A 14952-nucleotide genomic window follows, 5' to 3' on the forward strand; every position below is an offset into this window, starting at 1 on the left:
CAAATGTCTCAACGAGATATCATACAAATCATTTTCGAAAGTTAAGCTCCATGTTTCCAGTTCCATCTTCCTTTTTCCCATCCTCAATTATGGGTTTCCTTTGTGGTTCCCTATTGCTAACTGCAGTGATTTTCCATCAGCCCTTTACCACTCTGAGGTCATTCGGGTCATCCGTACCTGATTTGGTGGTAGACCAGTTAGAGCTAATTTTCAAAAATTCTTTTTCACTTATTTTTAATAAAATATTATTCAGAATTGGGATACATTGACCCACATTATCTTCTGTAATATTATGTTTTTGCACTCTTAATGTATCCATTGGAGATTTGCTTCCCCTGCATGTGTGGTGTTTACTGCCTAGCTGTTCATCTCCCTTCCCGCAGCGGCAGACTTGTGACTACTCTGGAGAGGATGATTTCCCTGGAAACCATTCCCCTCTTGCTCCGCCTGAGCTTTGAGCTTCTCTGCTTTATAGACTTTCCTCCATTTTTCTGGTATAGTAGTTGTGCAGGGTGTCGGAATATGGCTGCACCCTCAAATGGGTACCAGAGTTGGACCTAGTGCATTCTGGAATTAGTATTTATTAATGTATGGTCTGGCATTCCCCACCATTTCTCCTGCAATACAAGTCTGTGTAAGGACTCTCGTCTTAGCCCAGCTGGCGCGCACTTGCTTAGTAGCGCCAATTTCACACCTGCGCAGAGTGGGGATTCTGACCCATTGACGTCACATGCCATTCATTCTTAGATATACCTGATGTCCACTGGCCTTGGTCTGACCACAGATAGAAGGAATTTCGATCAAGCCTCTGTGTTTTGTTCATATTTTCCCAGGCGATAACCATCCAGTGGTGTCCCGGGATTACTGTTTAGCCCTCTACAGCTCTGTTGCTTGTAACATAGGGTACTCACAAGAGAGGTCTCTTTAAAAACTTATATCCGACGAGCAGTGAACTCGTGCAGTGTGAATCAGCATAAAGCGTCCTTCCCCTGTCCCTACACGTGGCGTCACAACTCGTGACTTCATCAGGGGACAGGGAAGGATGCTGTATGCCGATTCACACTGCACAAGTTCACTGCTCATCAGATATAAGTTTTTAAAGAGACCTCGTGAGTACCCTATGTTTATTGCTAATAAAAAATTGGATATATTTTAAAAACCTACTACACTATGCTTTGCTTTCTCTGATTAAACTGGGCTCTATGGAGATAATCTAAAGGAGGGGAGTGGAGCTGGAGAGAGGAGTCTTAAAGTGACCTGCACCTGTGCTGTGACCATTTTCTTGCCATATGTGCTTTTGTGGAGAGAGTGAAGGAGAAATGCGGATCCAGAAAGGAGCCTTAAAGAGACCCTCACTTATACGCTTTTGTCTCCTTGCCTTGAGGTAAGGGGCCATTACTCACTTAAGTATGTTGACACAGTGAAGAGAACACTGAGAAGTGGTTACCGGATTCGCATGTACATTGAGACATTTTTTCTCTTCCTTGTTTAACTTTGGTTTCTTTCTCTTTTTTTTTATATATATTTTTACACACCCTGCTTTCCATTAGCTCTGTAGGGTGTTTATCAAATAATTTTTTTGTTCATTTATTGTTCACTAGAAATTATTATTGTTTGGACTCTTAGGCCGCGTACACACGGGCGGACTGTTCGCCCAACTTTGTTCGTCAAACAATCCGACAAACAGTCCGCTCAAAATTTGCATGAACGGACTTGACCACACACGATGAACGAACAGTCCGCTGAAAGCGTGCGCGATGACGTGAACGGCACGTACGACGGGACGAGAAATTCGACGTCCAATACACTGCAATGCAACCTTCGCCGTGTAAATCCTTTCTGAGCATGCGCAAAACTTAGTTTGTCGAACAAGCCTACACACGAGCGGACTGTCCGCTGAAACCAAGTTTCAGCGGACCGTCTTACGGAAATTACGAAAAACTTTGTTCGTCAGACTGTCCGCTGAAGCCCACACACGAGCGGACTGTCCGCTGAAACACTGTTCAGCGGACTAAGTTGGGCGAACAGTCCGCCCGTGTGTACGCGGCCTTAGAGATATTTTTTATTTATTTTTTTAGATTCTTTGCAGTCTTTGTGGTTACCAGTTTACACTCATCCCTGAAGTTCCACAATTTGTTCTTAAAATCATTCACTTTACTCTTATTTTCTTTTTTGGATATAAAAATTTTACACACCCATGCACTTTATAGGACTTCAAGTCTGAGTGCGATACCCATTACTCCACATTAAATACAATTTCTTTTGGATCATCTATACTTTTGGGTGCCAACACCTCTGTATGGCGTTTACATTGTCACTTTTGCACTGTATTTATTTTGACACTTCACATATCTTACTATATTTAACATTGTTATTACGACCTTTACAATACCAGCCAACACTAGGCAATCTATGAGTGAATCAGATACCTTCTAGTTTTTTTTTAATATATTGAAGTCGTTTCACTTATCTTATGAGCACGAGGCACTTTCTTTCACGTAATATTGATGTCATTTAAACATATACATTTTCAACTGTTAAACTATATGTATACAATAGTTGCTCTGTAGGGCGTTTATTTTTTAATATTATTTTTTATATTTGATTATAATGCGGTAACATCCAACACTAACACACTCCTGGTAGTTTTATATACACCCAACATCACTGGGTGTTAGCACCTCTGTAAGTGCGTTTATGGTTTAAGAGTGCAACTTTTATAATTTAGTCCTTTTCTTGGCACCTTATTCTATAGTTTTTTTCTATAAAATACCCACACCATAATGAATTTCTAACCATACAGAACCATCTAGAGGATATCATATATCCAAATATATATGTTTATCATTTATATGTTACTAGATAGAGTAGAAGGTGTAACAGCCCCCTACCCACAATAGGGTAAGAATAGCGCGAAATCAGCTTTCCTTACAATATTTAGTATTGCTTACAAATGTACCTTTTATTCTCATATAGACTTAATTCCGCACAATCCCCCTTGTCCGCCACTAGGGGTGACTTTTTGAGTGGCTGGGTTTGTACTTGGCAATTGACCTGCTGGGTAAGCAATCTTCCATTATTTTTGCTGAAATGTATCCAATTTATCTGATGTTTGTTATAATTTTTCATTACATGTTCCATTTGACCATTTGTCTTATAGATTACTCCTCCTTAAGAAGCGGTGTTTGTACCGTGAAACTAGTTCTGGCTAGTCTATGGGAAACACTGTACCAACAGATATTTCTAGGGGAAACCTTTAAGTATTTGTATATTGTACTTTAATGTGATTGTTGTATGTTGTTTTCTCTTTATGTGTAATAAATGAATTTATCGAAAAACTTTTTTTTTTACTTATTGGTACAGAGATAGTCCGCCACACAATTTGGGGGTCTGAGTAATCACTGGGCTAGCCTCAGCAGCTACCCCTATGCTCTTACCCCTCCCCTTGTTTTCCTATTACATTTTGGATGATGGTACTTTATTATGCTAGACTGAGGATATACAGTAGTAAAGTATTCTCCTTGTATAATCCTGACTAAAAGAAACAAACACAAAATGACAGACAGCAAAAAAGTTTTTATTTTTTTATTTTTTAAAGAAAATTCTGTTCACAGAAATTAGACAAAAAAAATAATAATACACACACCATAAAAAGAGAACAGTACCATTAAAATAAAACTGTAAATGTACAAGAGCGTGCTATGTACAAGTTTAAAAAAATAATTTTCCCCCCTCACACTAACCCTGCTATAAATAAGTCCATTTTCTTCCAAGATTTGGCATTAAAATGTAAGCTAAAATGTTCTTCAATGTCAGAGACTGAGAAGATCCAAAAGTATAATTTTTCAAGTACCTATCAATTTCCTCGATTTCCACCATATGTCTAAAATATGTAGAATTGGAACATGTATGGGGATCCTAGAGGCCATTCCTCACCAACTGGTGAATACCAGTTTCGTCTATTGTAAGAGGTGCATGGAACTCCTTGTTCTTCACATAAGGCTCCAGGCCCTGATCGATAGAAAAAAAAATAAAAAATAAGCGTCAGAACTTTTCAGTGATCAAATCTGAGATAAATGGACTTATAAACAAACAAACTGACTGGTACTGATAAATTTTAGAAAAGCGGGGAAAAAATAAAAAAGGGTTCAGAATATACACTGGTTGCCTAATAGGACCCCTGTCACATGGGATGGGCTCCGCCAGCTCAGCAGGGAATCTGTCCACTGATCTCTGGTGAGCAGGCAGATGGCTGGTCCATGTCCACTCCACTTATGCAGAACCAAAACAGACACAGCCCGATGTCCTCTATGGGTGGTCGGATGTAAACGGGCAGCATGTCCGTTTACATCCAATGGCCATTCGATCAGCTAGACAGATGGGGAACAGATCCTTCATCTGTCTGTTGACACCTACTGCTCCATAGAGGGCAATGAATGGTCTGGTCCGGTCCGCCTAAGAAACTGACAGGCGGACCCAATCAGTCCACCCACATGAAAGGGAACTTAGGCTTGAAATCAAGTCAAATGTCATGTTAACCATTACAACACACCTACTACAAAGGCAGGGTTCAAATAATAAAAGAATAAGATAGATGTCTTTTGAGTCTACAACTAGAAAGGTATTTCTGTATTCTAACAGGATTATCTTCAATCCCCACCCCCATATACAAAAAAAGATATACAATTAAAGAACACCAAGGTAGGTTACAAATAAGGCCCTTTCACACTGGGGCGGTTACAGTGCTAAAAAATAGCGCCTGAAAAAAAAAAAAATGGCCCCTTTCACTCCAGTGTGAAAGCCGGAGGGCTTTCACACTGGAGCGGTGCGCTGGAAGGACGGTGAAAAAAGTCCTGCTAGCCGCATTTTTTGAATACACCGCTCCTACCCACTGAAATCAATGGGGCAGCGCGGCTATACCGCCGGCAAAGCGCCGCCACAGCGGTGCTTTGCAGCCAATTTTAACCCCCGCTAGCGGCCAAAAAAGTTAAAACTGCCCCGCTAGCGGCCGCAGACCGCTGCTAAGACGGTAAAGTGCCGCTAAAAATAGCAGCGCTTTACTGCTGTGGCCTTTACCGCCCCAGTGTGAAAGGGGCCTAAGTATAAAGTGCATTAGCAGCAGCCTAATGACAAGTCTACCCATAGAAAAGGATTACACTCGCATTTCATGCAGAAGGAGTCACGTGACCCTCCTGTGTTTCTCAAGAAGTCCCTTCCCCTTAGGACAGGGGTCTTCAAACTATAGCCCTCCAGTTGTTCAGAAACTACAATTCCCATCATGCCTAGTCATATCTGTGAATGTCAAAGTTTTACAATGCCTCATGGGATCCGTAGTTCCGCAACAGCTGGAGGGCCGTAGTTTGAGGATCCCTGCCTTAGGATATCCGACAATCAGAATCATCACTCATTAAAAGATTAGCCTCAAAATACCAGTAATATCAAAACACAGTTCAGCCGTCACACAATTATACATTGGAAATCAAAGATTGGGCAATATTTGCTGGTATTGCTGGGTACCACGGTTTAGAGGGCAGATAAAGATTTGTGGGAGCTGAAATCTTTGCACATTACAGCTAGACAGATCCGAGTGCAGACTAGGTGGAGTGCGCATGGAAGAAATGAGCTGTATAGGAGAATTTAACATTAGGGTTAGGATCTATATCAGTGGGCTTTGGGCTTGTATTGATGGGCAAATGCAGATTGCTTCCAGATCAGTTTGAGACGATTCTGAGCTCATTCACAGTATCATTTGTCCTGCAGTTGACCTCCTAAGCTCAGTAGTGTATTGAGGTTTTGTGCTGCCCTAGGCCTGACTAAACTCGTGCATCCTCCAATTTAAATATGACCCACCCCTTCCTGTCAAGGCCACACCCCTTGCTGTTTAAGACCCTCCCTGAAATTTTCAAGTGAGGACACTAGTTCTGAGGGCGGGGGGGTTCCCTTAATTTGCATAGATTTCTTCTCATTTCCTGTTTGGCTATGGGGCAGGAAGCGAAAGGGAAATCTCTGCATTGGGACAGGGATGGTAAAATACATGGGCTATAATCCTCCCTTATTCTATCCAAAACGAAAAAAAAAAAAAAAAAAAAAGTGCTGCCCATAGTTCTAATTTAAGCACAAATTTCTGATAATTTTATGGAGAGGACTAAGAAGATGATATAACCATGCCAATGGTGCAGCAGAAAACATGGCACAATGAGGAAGGTTTGTGGTCCAGGATGATAGGACAGTCAAAATCAGCAGCCCCCCGTTGCTGAATGCCGGCCGACCCACACACTGGAAGCAGTGCAGCCGCTTTATGGGGGCGCTGCTAATTTGCCTCTCAGCCTAGTCTACACTAACAGTGTAGCGCAAGCCTCGTCTCTACTGATGTCTCCATCAGAGCAGACAGCGGGAGGCAGAACAGTTCAGCACTCAGCGTGAGAGGCACAGCAGCAGTAGATGGAGGGCAGGGGCAGGAGCTGCTGGAATTAACTTTTCATACTTACATGCTAATGATTGTTTGCCAAGATGCAGGGCAGCCCCAGTAACCAATCACCAGTGTGTTACTCTGATTAAGGAAATTCCGGCAGCTCCCTCCTTCTGCTGCGCCTCATGCTCTGTATGACCAAGTAAGGTAGAAAGGGGTAGAGCTGTGATATGAAGGGGGGGTGGGGTAGGGAAGCTGTGATGTGAAGGGGGTTTAGAATACTGCCGTGAGGGGGAAACTAAATGGGGAGGGCAGAGGATACCACTGTGAAGAGGGGTTCAGAAACAAATGTGAACGGGGGGGGGGGGTGTAGATTGTGATATGCAGGGGAACAGAGGACACAAATGGAGGAAGAAGAAGGAAAAAAGAAGAACCTCTGAAATGTAAGTTCAGTACCCCTGCTCTAACCTAATACTCTGTGAAAGTAGATATGCAGATTGTACAGTCCACAGCTCATCTGGTAGCAACCAAAACACCCCTGCTTTGCTTACAGCCATTTGCCCAAGCCATCAAGATATAATACTCTTCAGGCATAAGGCAGCCCCAGACTTTTTTTTGGGGATCCCTATAGAATAATCTGTTTTCATGTACAGGTAGCCAATAAGTCACAAAGCAGCCTTGTGCATGCCTGCTACTGCACCCGGGCAGCTCAGGAAAACTTCTGTAAAACCTGAAGTGGTAAAAAGGTCCATGATGAGGATTTCTACTCACAGTATGTTAGGCTGGGTGAGTAACCTTTGTGCAAACTTAAGGTATTGTTGTACTGAACTTGATAGAGCGACTTCAGCACAACCGGCCTGTACAGAGATGGCTCAATAGTTAAAATTTCAAACCGTCTATGCCTAGCTTTGGTTTAGATGGTGGAATTGATTAAAAGAAGATCAACCTGTGGGCCAAACAGGACAAAGTTGAACCTGTCTGCAGGCCCGTCTTTCCATCTTCAGATAATGGAACCATTGTACACAGCACATTTCGTGTATCCAGAAGCAATGTTTCAGTAACATCTGACACCATTTCATGTGTGCTCAGCAAACAAAATACGATCTCTAGTTAGGTTAGTTAATGTTTACTATAATATCTGTATGGAATATCTTACACAGGTGCATTAAGCACTGTTTTATGTCATAGGGTAGCCTTATTCGAGGCGGAGTTTCAGAACTTACCTCTCCAGAATAAGAGACAAGTGGTGAAATCTCACACTGAATGGGCACATCTCCAGCCTCCTGCATGCTGAAATAGAAAAAAAGAAAAAAAAGAAAGGCATATGAACAGGTAGTACACTTTTACTGTGCAAGAGCAAAGATAGCCGACAGATAAAGTCTGTTCCTTGGCCAAGATAAACAGTTGTACACAGAACTAGAAGAAGAGATAACCAGGCAAAGAAGAGTAAAGATCATGCAGATCTGCAGATTAGTAACCACATTCTTCACTGAGAGAAGCAGAACATATCCATCATTCAGACTTTCAATGAGGAAAGAAAAAAACCTAAACTTTGTAATAGTGATCAAGGCAGTCACTCAGACTCGATGGATCTGCACTGGCTCCATCAGTGAAGCTTCAAAAAGGAACAGTCACCTCAGTTAAGAGACTGTTCTAGTCTGTTTGTGGAAGGGAGATTAGCTTGAAATAAATTTGCTTATAAAGTTCAACAATATAGATCTGGCTAGAACTAAAAACCTCCTTATCAACCCCTTCCCTGATCAAATAGACTATGGCTGGGAGCCTTTACAAGTGCATTGCTTTATAGGCTGTGGATACCTGGAAGGGGGTAAAAATGGGCCGGACAGTAATAACTAGGTCCAGCCTACATCATACAAATAATGTGTATTTCATATTAAGGTTAAGGGGCTATATGGAGGATTTAGTGTAAAAGGTACCACTACCCTTTAAAAGGAAACCGGTCATCAGAAAACCATGAAGGCTGCCTATGTTGATAGTGACATGTGCTGACCAACTGGGAATCCTTTTATGGCACTAACCAAGAAATACGCAAACATCTTCTCCGCCTTCCCTGATCTCCATACTTCTTTCAGGTCAGTGACTCAAAAGTATTATCAGTGGGTCAGCCAGGTAATTAGAACTTATAGAAGAGATCAGTGGCAGCCTATGGATTTCTTTTATGAAAGGTTAACTTTCATTCTTTGATGTAGAATGAAACATGTAGTAGTGGTTGAAAACACCAAAAGACGTATTAAATCATCATGAGCTGAGACCTTTTAGCTTATTTAAGGAAACAAAGAGCAGATTTTGTACTTAATCCATACGACAGATTAGAACATCCACAGTGATGGGCAAATCTGACAGATATGGGGAGTCAAGGTCAGGCAGATGCCACCTGCCAAAAGGACAATGCAAAGAGACAATTCATTATGCAAACAATTCTATGCAACTGCCACATTATTGCATCTCCATCCTTTTTGAACCATGTGTGGGAGGATCTGCAGCGGCCCATGAGCCCCTAGTTTTTACTGCATATGTGTTCCATAAATTTATTTCTACTTGACAGCCAGTGGTTACTGCTCTTTGCTTTATTAAATAATCCTAAACTCTTTCCCAGCTATACATTATAATCTTACAAGTCACCTTTGTACACAATCCCTGACGTCTAACAGGAGGAAGTTATAAAATCTTTACTACTAATTGTAGGACATGCAGAAGCGATCGGAGTTCTGTGTATGTGAACGCCTTTGTGAAGAGTTAAGAAAAAAAAAAAAAAAAAAAAAAGACAGGAGGACTTCAAGTATTAATTCCCTCCACCATGAAGCAGAGACTCCGGTTAGTTGAGACCCTGCACCATGCACCCATAATTACGTAGTCTCAGTCTTGTCCTGCGCGCTTCCATTCTCTTTTCTGGATTGGCTGTTTTAAAGATAAACAGGCGGTGAAAAGACTGCTCTGCATTCTCTGTACCCAGCTTTGTATACAATAATCAAATGGAGTCCATCTGTCAGACATCTGATATTGCCAATACACATGCCGATTATCTACAGAGGTCAATGTCTGTCAATCAGTCTGTGTAAGGGTCACTGCAAATGTTCAAAGGAAGACATATCTTCTTAGATATCAATCAGCCAGGATGCAATGCCAGATGCCATCATTTAAATTAAAACTGAAGGCAAATAATTTTCTAACGGTTAATAGCCCCTACCGGGTCATTTTTTGCCTCTTGTGTCCCATTAGGGAGATTTCCCTTCAGTTCTGGGCCCATAGCCACATCAGGAAGTGAAAGGTTCTGGTAGTCACCAGAACTAGTGTCTCCATTTGAAGATTTTCCCCTCTACTCCTGTTCTAGTGACCTCAACATTTGAGGTTTTCTCCCTTACACTTTCAGTGATAATGTTCACCAGGACTAAAAGAGAGGGCAAATCTCCCCAACGGGAACACAGACCACACTAAAAAGCTAACTTATGTTCCAATCCTTCTCCACTATCTTTGAAAAACAATTTGCCTTCAGTTATACTTTAAAGTGTTACTAAACCCATGACCCTGCATTCACTATATAGGGTCTCCCACAGTACACAGAAATGCAACTTTAGTAAATATCAACCGCTAAATACCTTTTCTCATCAGCAGTATATAGCAGTCTCGTGGCTTCTAGCAGTTCCTGATAAAGCTTGCAGGAGGAGTTTTCATACTGCACTGGGTCTCTTATCAGGATCCAGGACCCCCTGACCCTCTGTCTGGACAGTGCTGATCACATGCACTCTCCCAAAAAAAAAAAAAAAAAAAAAAAAATGTATATGTATATGTATATGTATATGTATATGTATATGTATATGTATATGTATATGTATATGTATATATATATAATATATATATATATATATATATATATATATATATATATATATACAGTGGTGTGAAAAAGTGTTTGCCCCCTTCCTCATTTCCTGTTCCTTTGCATGTTTGTCACACTTAAGTGTTTCGGAACATCAAACCAATTTAAACAATAGTCAAGGACAACACAAGTAAACACAAAATGCAATTTGTAAATGAAGGTGTTTATTATTAAAGGTGAAAAAAAATCCAAACCATCATGGCCCTGTGTGAAAAAGTGATTGCCCCCCTTGTTAAAACATACTATAACTGTGGTTGTCCACATCTGAGTTCAATTTCTCTAGCCACACCCAGGCCTGATTATTGCAGCACCTGTTCACAATCAAGGCATCACTTAAATAGGAGCTGATTGACACAGTAAGGTCCACCAGAAGATCCTTAAAAGCTACACATCATGCCGAGACCCAAAGAAATTCAGGAACAATTGAGAAAGAAAGTAATTGAGATCTATCAGTCTGGAAAGGGTTATAAAGCCATTTCCAAAGCTTTGGGAATCCAGCGAACCAAAGTGAGAGCCATTATCCACAAATGGCGAAGACATGGAACAGTGGTGAACCTTCCCAGGAGTGGCCGGCCGCCCAAAATTACCCCAAGAGCGCAGCGACGACTCATCCAAGAGGTCACAAAAGACCCCACAACAACGTCCAAGGAACTGCAGGCCTCACTTGCCTCAGTTAAGGTCAGCGTTCATGCCTCCACCATCAGGAAAAGACTGGGCAAAAATGGCCTGCATGGCAGAGTTCCAAGGAGAAAACCACTGTTGAGCAAAAAGAACATCAAAGCTCGTCTCAATTTCTCCACAACACATCTTGATGATCCCCAAGACTTTTGGGACAACATTCTGTGGACCGATGAGACAAAAGTGGAACTCTTTGGAAGGTGTGTGTCCAAGTATATCTGGCGTAGAAGGAACACTGCATTTCATAAAAAGAACATTATACCAACAGTAAAATATGGTGGTGGTAGTGTGATGGTCTGGGGCTGTTTTGCTGCTTCAGGACCTGGAAGACTTGCCGTGATAAAAGGAACTATGAATTCTGCTGTCTACCAAGAGATCCTGAAGGAGAATGTCCGACCATCTGTTCGTGTACTCAAGCTGAAACGAACTTGGGTTCTGCAACAGGACAATGAACCTAGATACACACCAGCAAGTCCACCACCGAATGGCTGAAGAAAAACAAAATGAAGACTTTGGAGTGGCCTAGCCAAAGTCCTGACCTGAATCCTATTGAGATGTTGTGGTATGACCTTAAAAAGGCCGTTCATGCTCGAAAACCCTCTAATGTAACTGAATTAGGACAATTCTGCAAAGATGAGTGGGCCAAAATTCCTCCAGGACGCTGTAAAAGCCTCATTGCACGTTATCGCAAACGCTTGGTTGCAGTTGTTGCTGCTAAGGGTGGCCCAACCAGTTATTAGGTTTAGGGGGCAATCACTTTTTCACACAGGGCCATGATGGTTTGGATTTTTTTTCACCTTTAATAATAAACACCTTCATTTACAAATTGCATTTTGTGTTTACTTGTGTTGTCCTTGACTATTGTTTAAATTGGTTTGATGTTCCGAAACACTTAAGTGTGACAAACATGCAAAGGAACAGGAAATGAGGAAGGGGGCAAACACTTTTTCACACCACTATATATATATATATATATATATATATATATATATATATATATATATATATATATATATATAAAAATAACCCCCCCCCCCCCCCCCACACACCCCAAAAAACACACCCCCCACCTCTCTAGCCTAACACACCCAACTGAGCTGTTCTGAAGTCAGTGTAAGCCTTTTTACACAATGCGGAGGATTAACCCCTTAGGTTCCACTGCAAGTATAACAAGCATGCTTTACTGCATACACAATGAATTTACTGTTGAGGGTTTAGTAACACTTTAAGATCTATAAATGGCAAAAGCATAGAGCTCTTGGATGGATCCCTTGTTGCTCGAATTGTGTAGGTTGCCACCACATCATCCATATCTGTCATGTTGGGTCAGCAACCTCAACCACCTCCTGCAAGACAAGCATCAAGCTCACCATATACATTATAAACTGACCACCCATACTTGGGTTTACCAAAACTAAAAACGGCACTACGTAGCAGATGGATCCAAAAGGAAACTGTACAATCAGACTAACGTGTCTTGGGTTGTGATCTTGGTCTGGCAGTGTATAATAAAAAAAAAAAAAAAAAAAAAAAAAAAAAACTCAAAGTTATTTTAATTTTATTTCATTCAACAGATCTGGTAGTTGCCTTCCATACCTCTAGCAATTGACATTTATGTATCAAAATTGAAAAAACAAAAAGTGTGTGAATAAATAAAAAAATTGTAAACTCCTATGAGCAGGGGACATTTCTAAGGTCTGGTTCACACTAGTGCAATGGCAGATACAACTTGAGTTGCACAGAAATCACATTATTTTCAATGGTGTCCATTCATAATAGTGCGACTCAGTACGGAGCGATTCTGGAAAAGGTACCAGTGCTATTCTGGTACCATTGCAGTGCAATTTTGGCCCCGTAGAATATGGAGATCTTATTCAAGTAGCATCAGAGAAGCTTCCAAGTAATACTACACAGATCAACACTTAAAGTCAGATCAAAACCAGATGGCAGCAGTGTGAACCTAGCCTTGAGGCCCCATTCACATCTCAGTGTTTGCAGCTTGAAGTTCGAAGCTCCAAAAAAAATGCTGGAGGAGAAATATCAGTTATTCTCTATGGAGATGGTTCACATCTCCACTACAAGTCGCCTGAAGCTCAAAAAAAGATTCTGGAGCTTTTTTTTGTAGCTCGAATTGGGCAGATCCGTGCATTTTTAAAGCATTTCTTGTTCCATAGAAATGCATAGAAACACTTGATTCAAGAGTTTTTTTTTTAGTATTTTGTCACACGTTTGGGGTGCTTTTTTCTACTAAAATGCAATAATTACATTAAAATAAATGATAAGATAATACGGTAATTCCAAACCTTATCCCCAATATTGACCCGCAACCCTAATCCTGAACCCCAACCCCATTAACCCCTAAATATACAAAAATAAAATGAACCCCACCCTTTAATCCTTTACAAAGATAAAAAAAAAGTGAATAAATAAAAATGGCTGAAAAACATAGCAACACTGATGAAAGATGATATTCTTCTCTATTGGATAATTTTAAAAAAGCCAAAGCGCAAAAACGCTTTAAAAATGCTGTACACAAATACTCAAAAACAGGACGCACAGGTGCAAATACAGCCTGCAAGGGAAAGTTCCATCCACTATTGCCACATTGTTGCAGCCGATACAAATACCACTCCTGTAAGAAACCACAGTTCACGGTCTTTGTAGTGGACATGGAGTTCATAGAACTATGACGCAACACATGTAACAGAACATCAGTAACATTCTTAAAATAGATGTAAAAGGACATTTTTCCCCAAAATGGGAGAGGTAATCTCAAAAGTATTTTTCTCTCGCTAAAAATGGAGAATCTGTGACAATTGTCACCAGGATAAATGGGAAATGGGAAATGTCCCCAGCAGTGACATCGACAGCAATAGAAATTCAACCCTTCTCCATTGTATCCAAAGATAAAAAAAAAAAAAAAAAAAAATGTACATACACTTAAAGCTTTACAAATCAGTTTGATCTTTTCATATTGTAATTTTTTTTTTTTTTTTTGCCTAAAGATATGTTCACCTTTTTATTGTTGACCAGAAAACATTTATGGACTCCAAAAGCTGCATTTCACAGGCACATCTAACCAGTGAACATGACAGAGCTGGGTACTTACAGAGGAATTGCAGGGATTCGGGTTCCATTCTCATCCACGAAGTGCCCACCAGCATTGAGGACCCAGCAGTGATGTAGTGACAGAAGTGCATGGCGGGCAGTACTGGGGTTGTCCTTTCCATTTTGGCTATCAGCATTTTTCAAAGGGGAGAACTCTTCTTCACGTAAAACTTCAAATACCACAAATTTCCTGTGAAAAAAAAATAAAATAAAAAAATAAAAGACAGCCATGCTGTATATAGTTCCGACAGTATACCCAAATGAATTTTCAACCATGAGTACTCACTTGGCAAACTGGAAGATGTCAAAGACAAATTTTTCCATCTTTATTCCGTTGGGTTTGTCCGGGTGAATTAGCACACCCTGCGTGTCCACATGAGGTATTTTCTTCACTGCAACATGGTGCTGTAGCTGAGGCTCATGGACCCTATAAACACATTGGAAAATTTGAGAGAATTGGCTTTTACCAACAGTCACTATTATGAAACATAAAAGTCTCTTAACCACAGGGCACTTATACCCCATTCCTGCCCAGGCCAATTTTCAGCTTTCAGCACTGTTGTATTTTGAATGACAATTGCACAGTCATGCAACACTGGACCCAAACAAAATTTGTATTGGTTTTTTTCACCCAAATAGAGCTTTTTTTGGTGGCATTTAATCACCACTGGGTTGTTTTTTTTTTTTATCAAAATATAAGGAAAAAGAAGACTGAAAATTTTGGGGAAAAAAAGGCTTATTTTTTTTAATCGGTTTGTTATAAAATTTTGCAAATATGTAATTTTTATCTTTCACTGATGTGCGCCAATGAGCAGGGCCGGTGCAAGGATTTTTGACACCCTAGGCGAAACCTAATTTT

At 40.7% G+C, this 14952-nt stretch overlaps 1 protein-coding gene across 2 annotated transcripts in view; it reads right to left on the bottom strand.

The window, feature by feature from the left end:
• Positions 1–3570: 3570 nt before the first annotated feature.
• Positions 3571–14952, bottom strand: part of UAP1 (UDP-N-acetylglucosamine pyrophosphorylase 1) — a 23892-nt gene continuing 12510 nt past the window's right edge. The window contains exons 7-11 of one of the 2 annotated variants that reach the window (XM_077453047.1): positions 14380–14520; positions 14095–14283; positions 9281–9328; positions 7633–7699; positions 3571–4011 (exon numbers count right to left, since the gene is read on the bottom strand). In XM_077453047.1, coding sequence (XP_077309173.1) covers positions 3919–4011; positions 7633–7699; positions 9281–9328; positions 14095–14283; positions 14380–14520 — 538 coding nt within the window. In that variant the 3' untranslated portion in view covers positions 3571–3918. The remainder of the gene's footprint in view (positions 4012–7632; positions 7700–9280; positions 9329–14094; positions 14284–14379; positions 14521–14952) is intronic. The other variant, XM_077453048.1, reaches the window with a different exon arrangement.

This window comes from Lithobates pipiens, unplaced genomic scaffold (genome assembly GCF_037356315.1).
Source record: "Lithobates pipiens isolate NorthernLeopardFrog02 unplaced genomic scaffold, aLitPip1_a1.2 Scaffold_23, whole genome shotgun sequence".
NCBI classification, from domain to species: domain Eukaryota; kingdom Metazoa; phylum Chordata; class Amphibia; order Anura; family Ranidae; genus Lithobates; species Lithobates pipiens.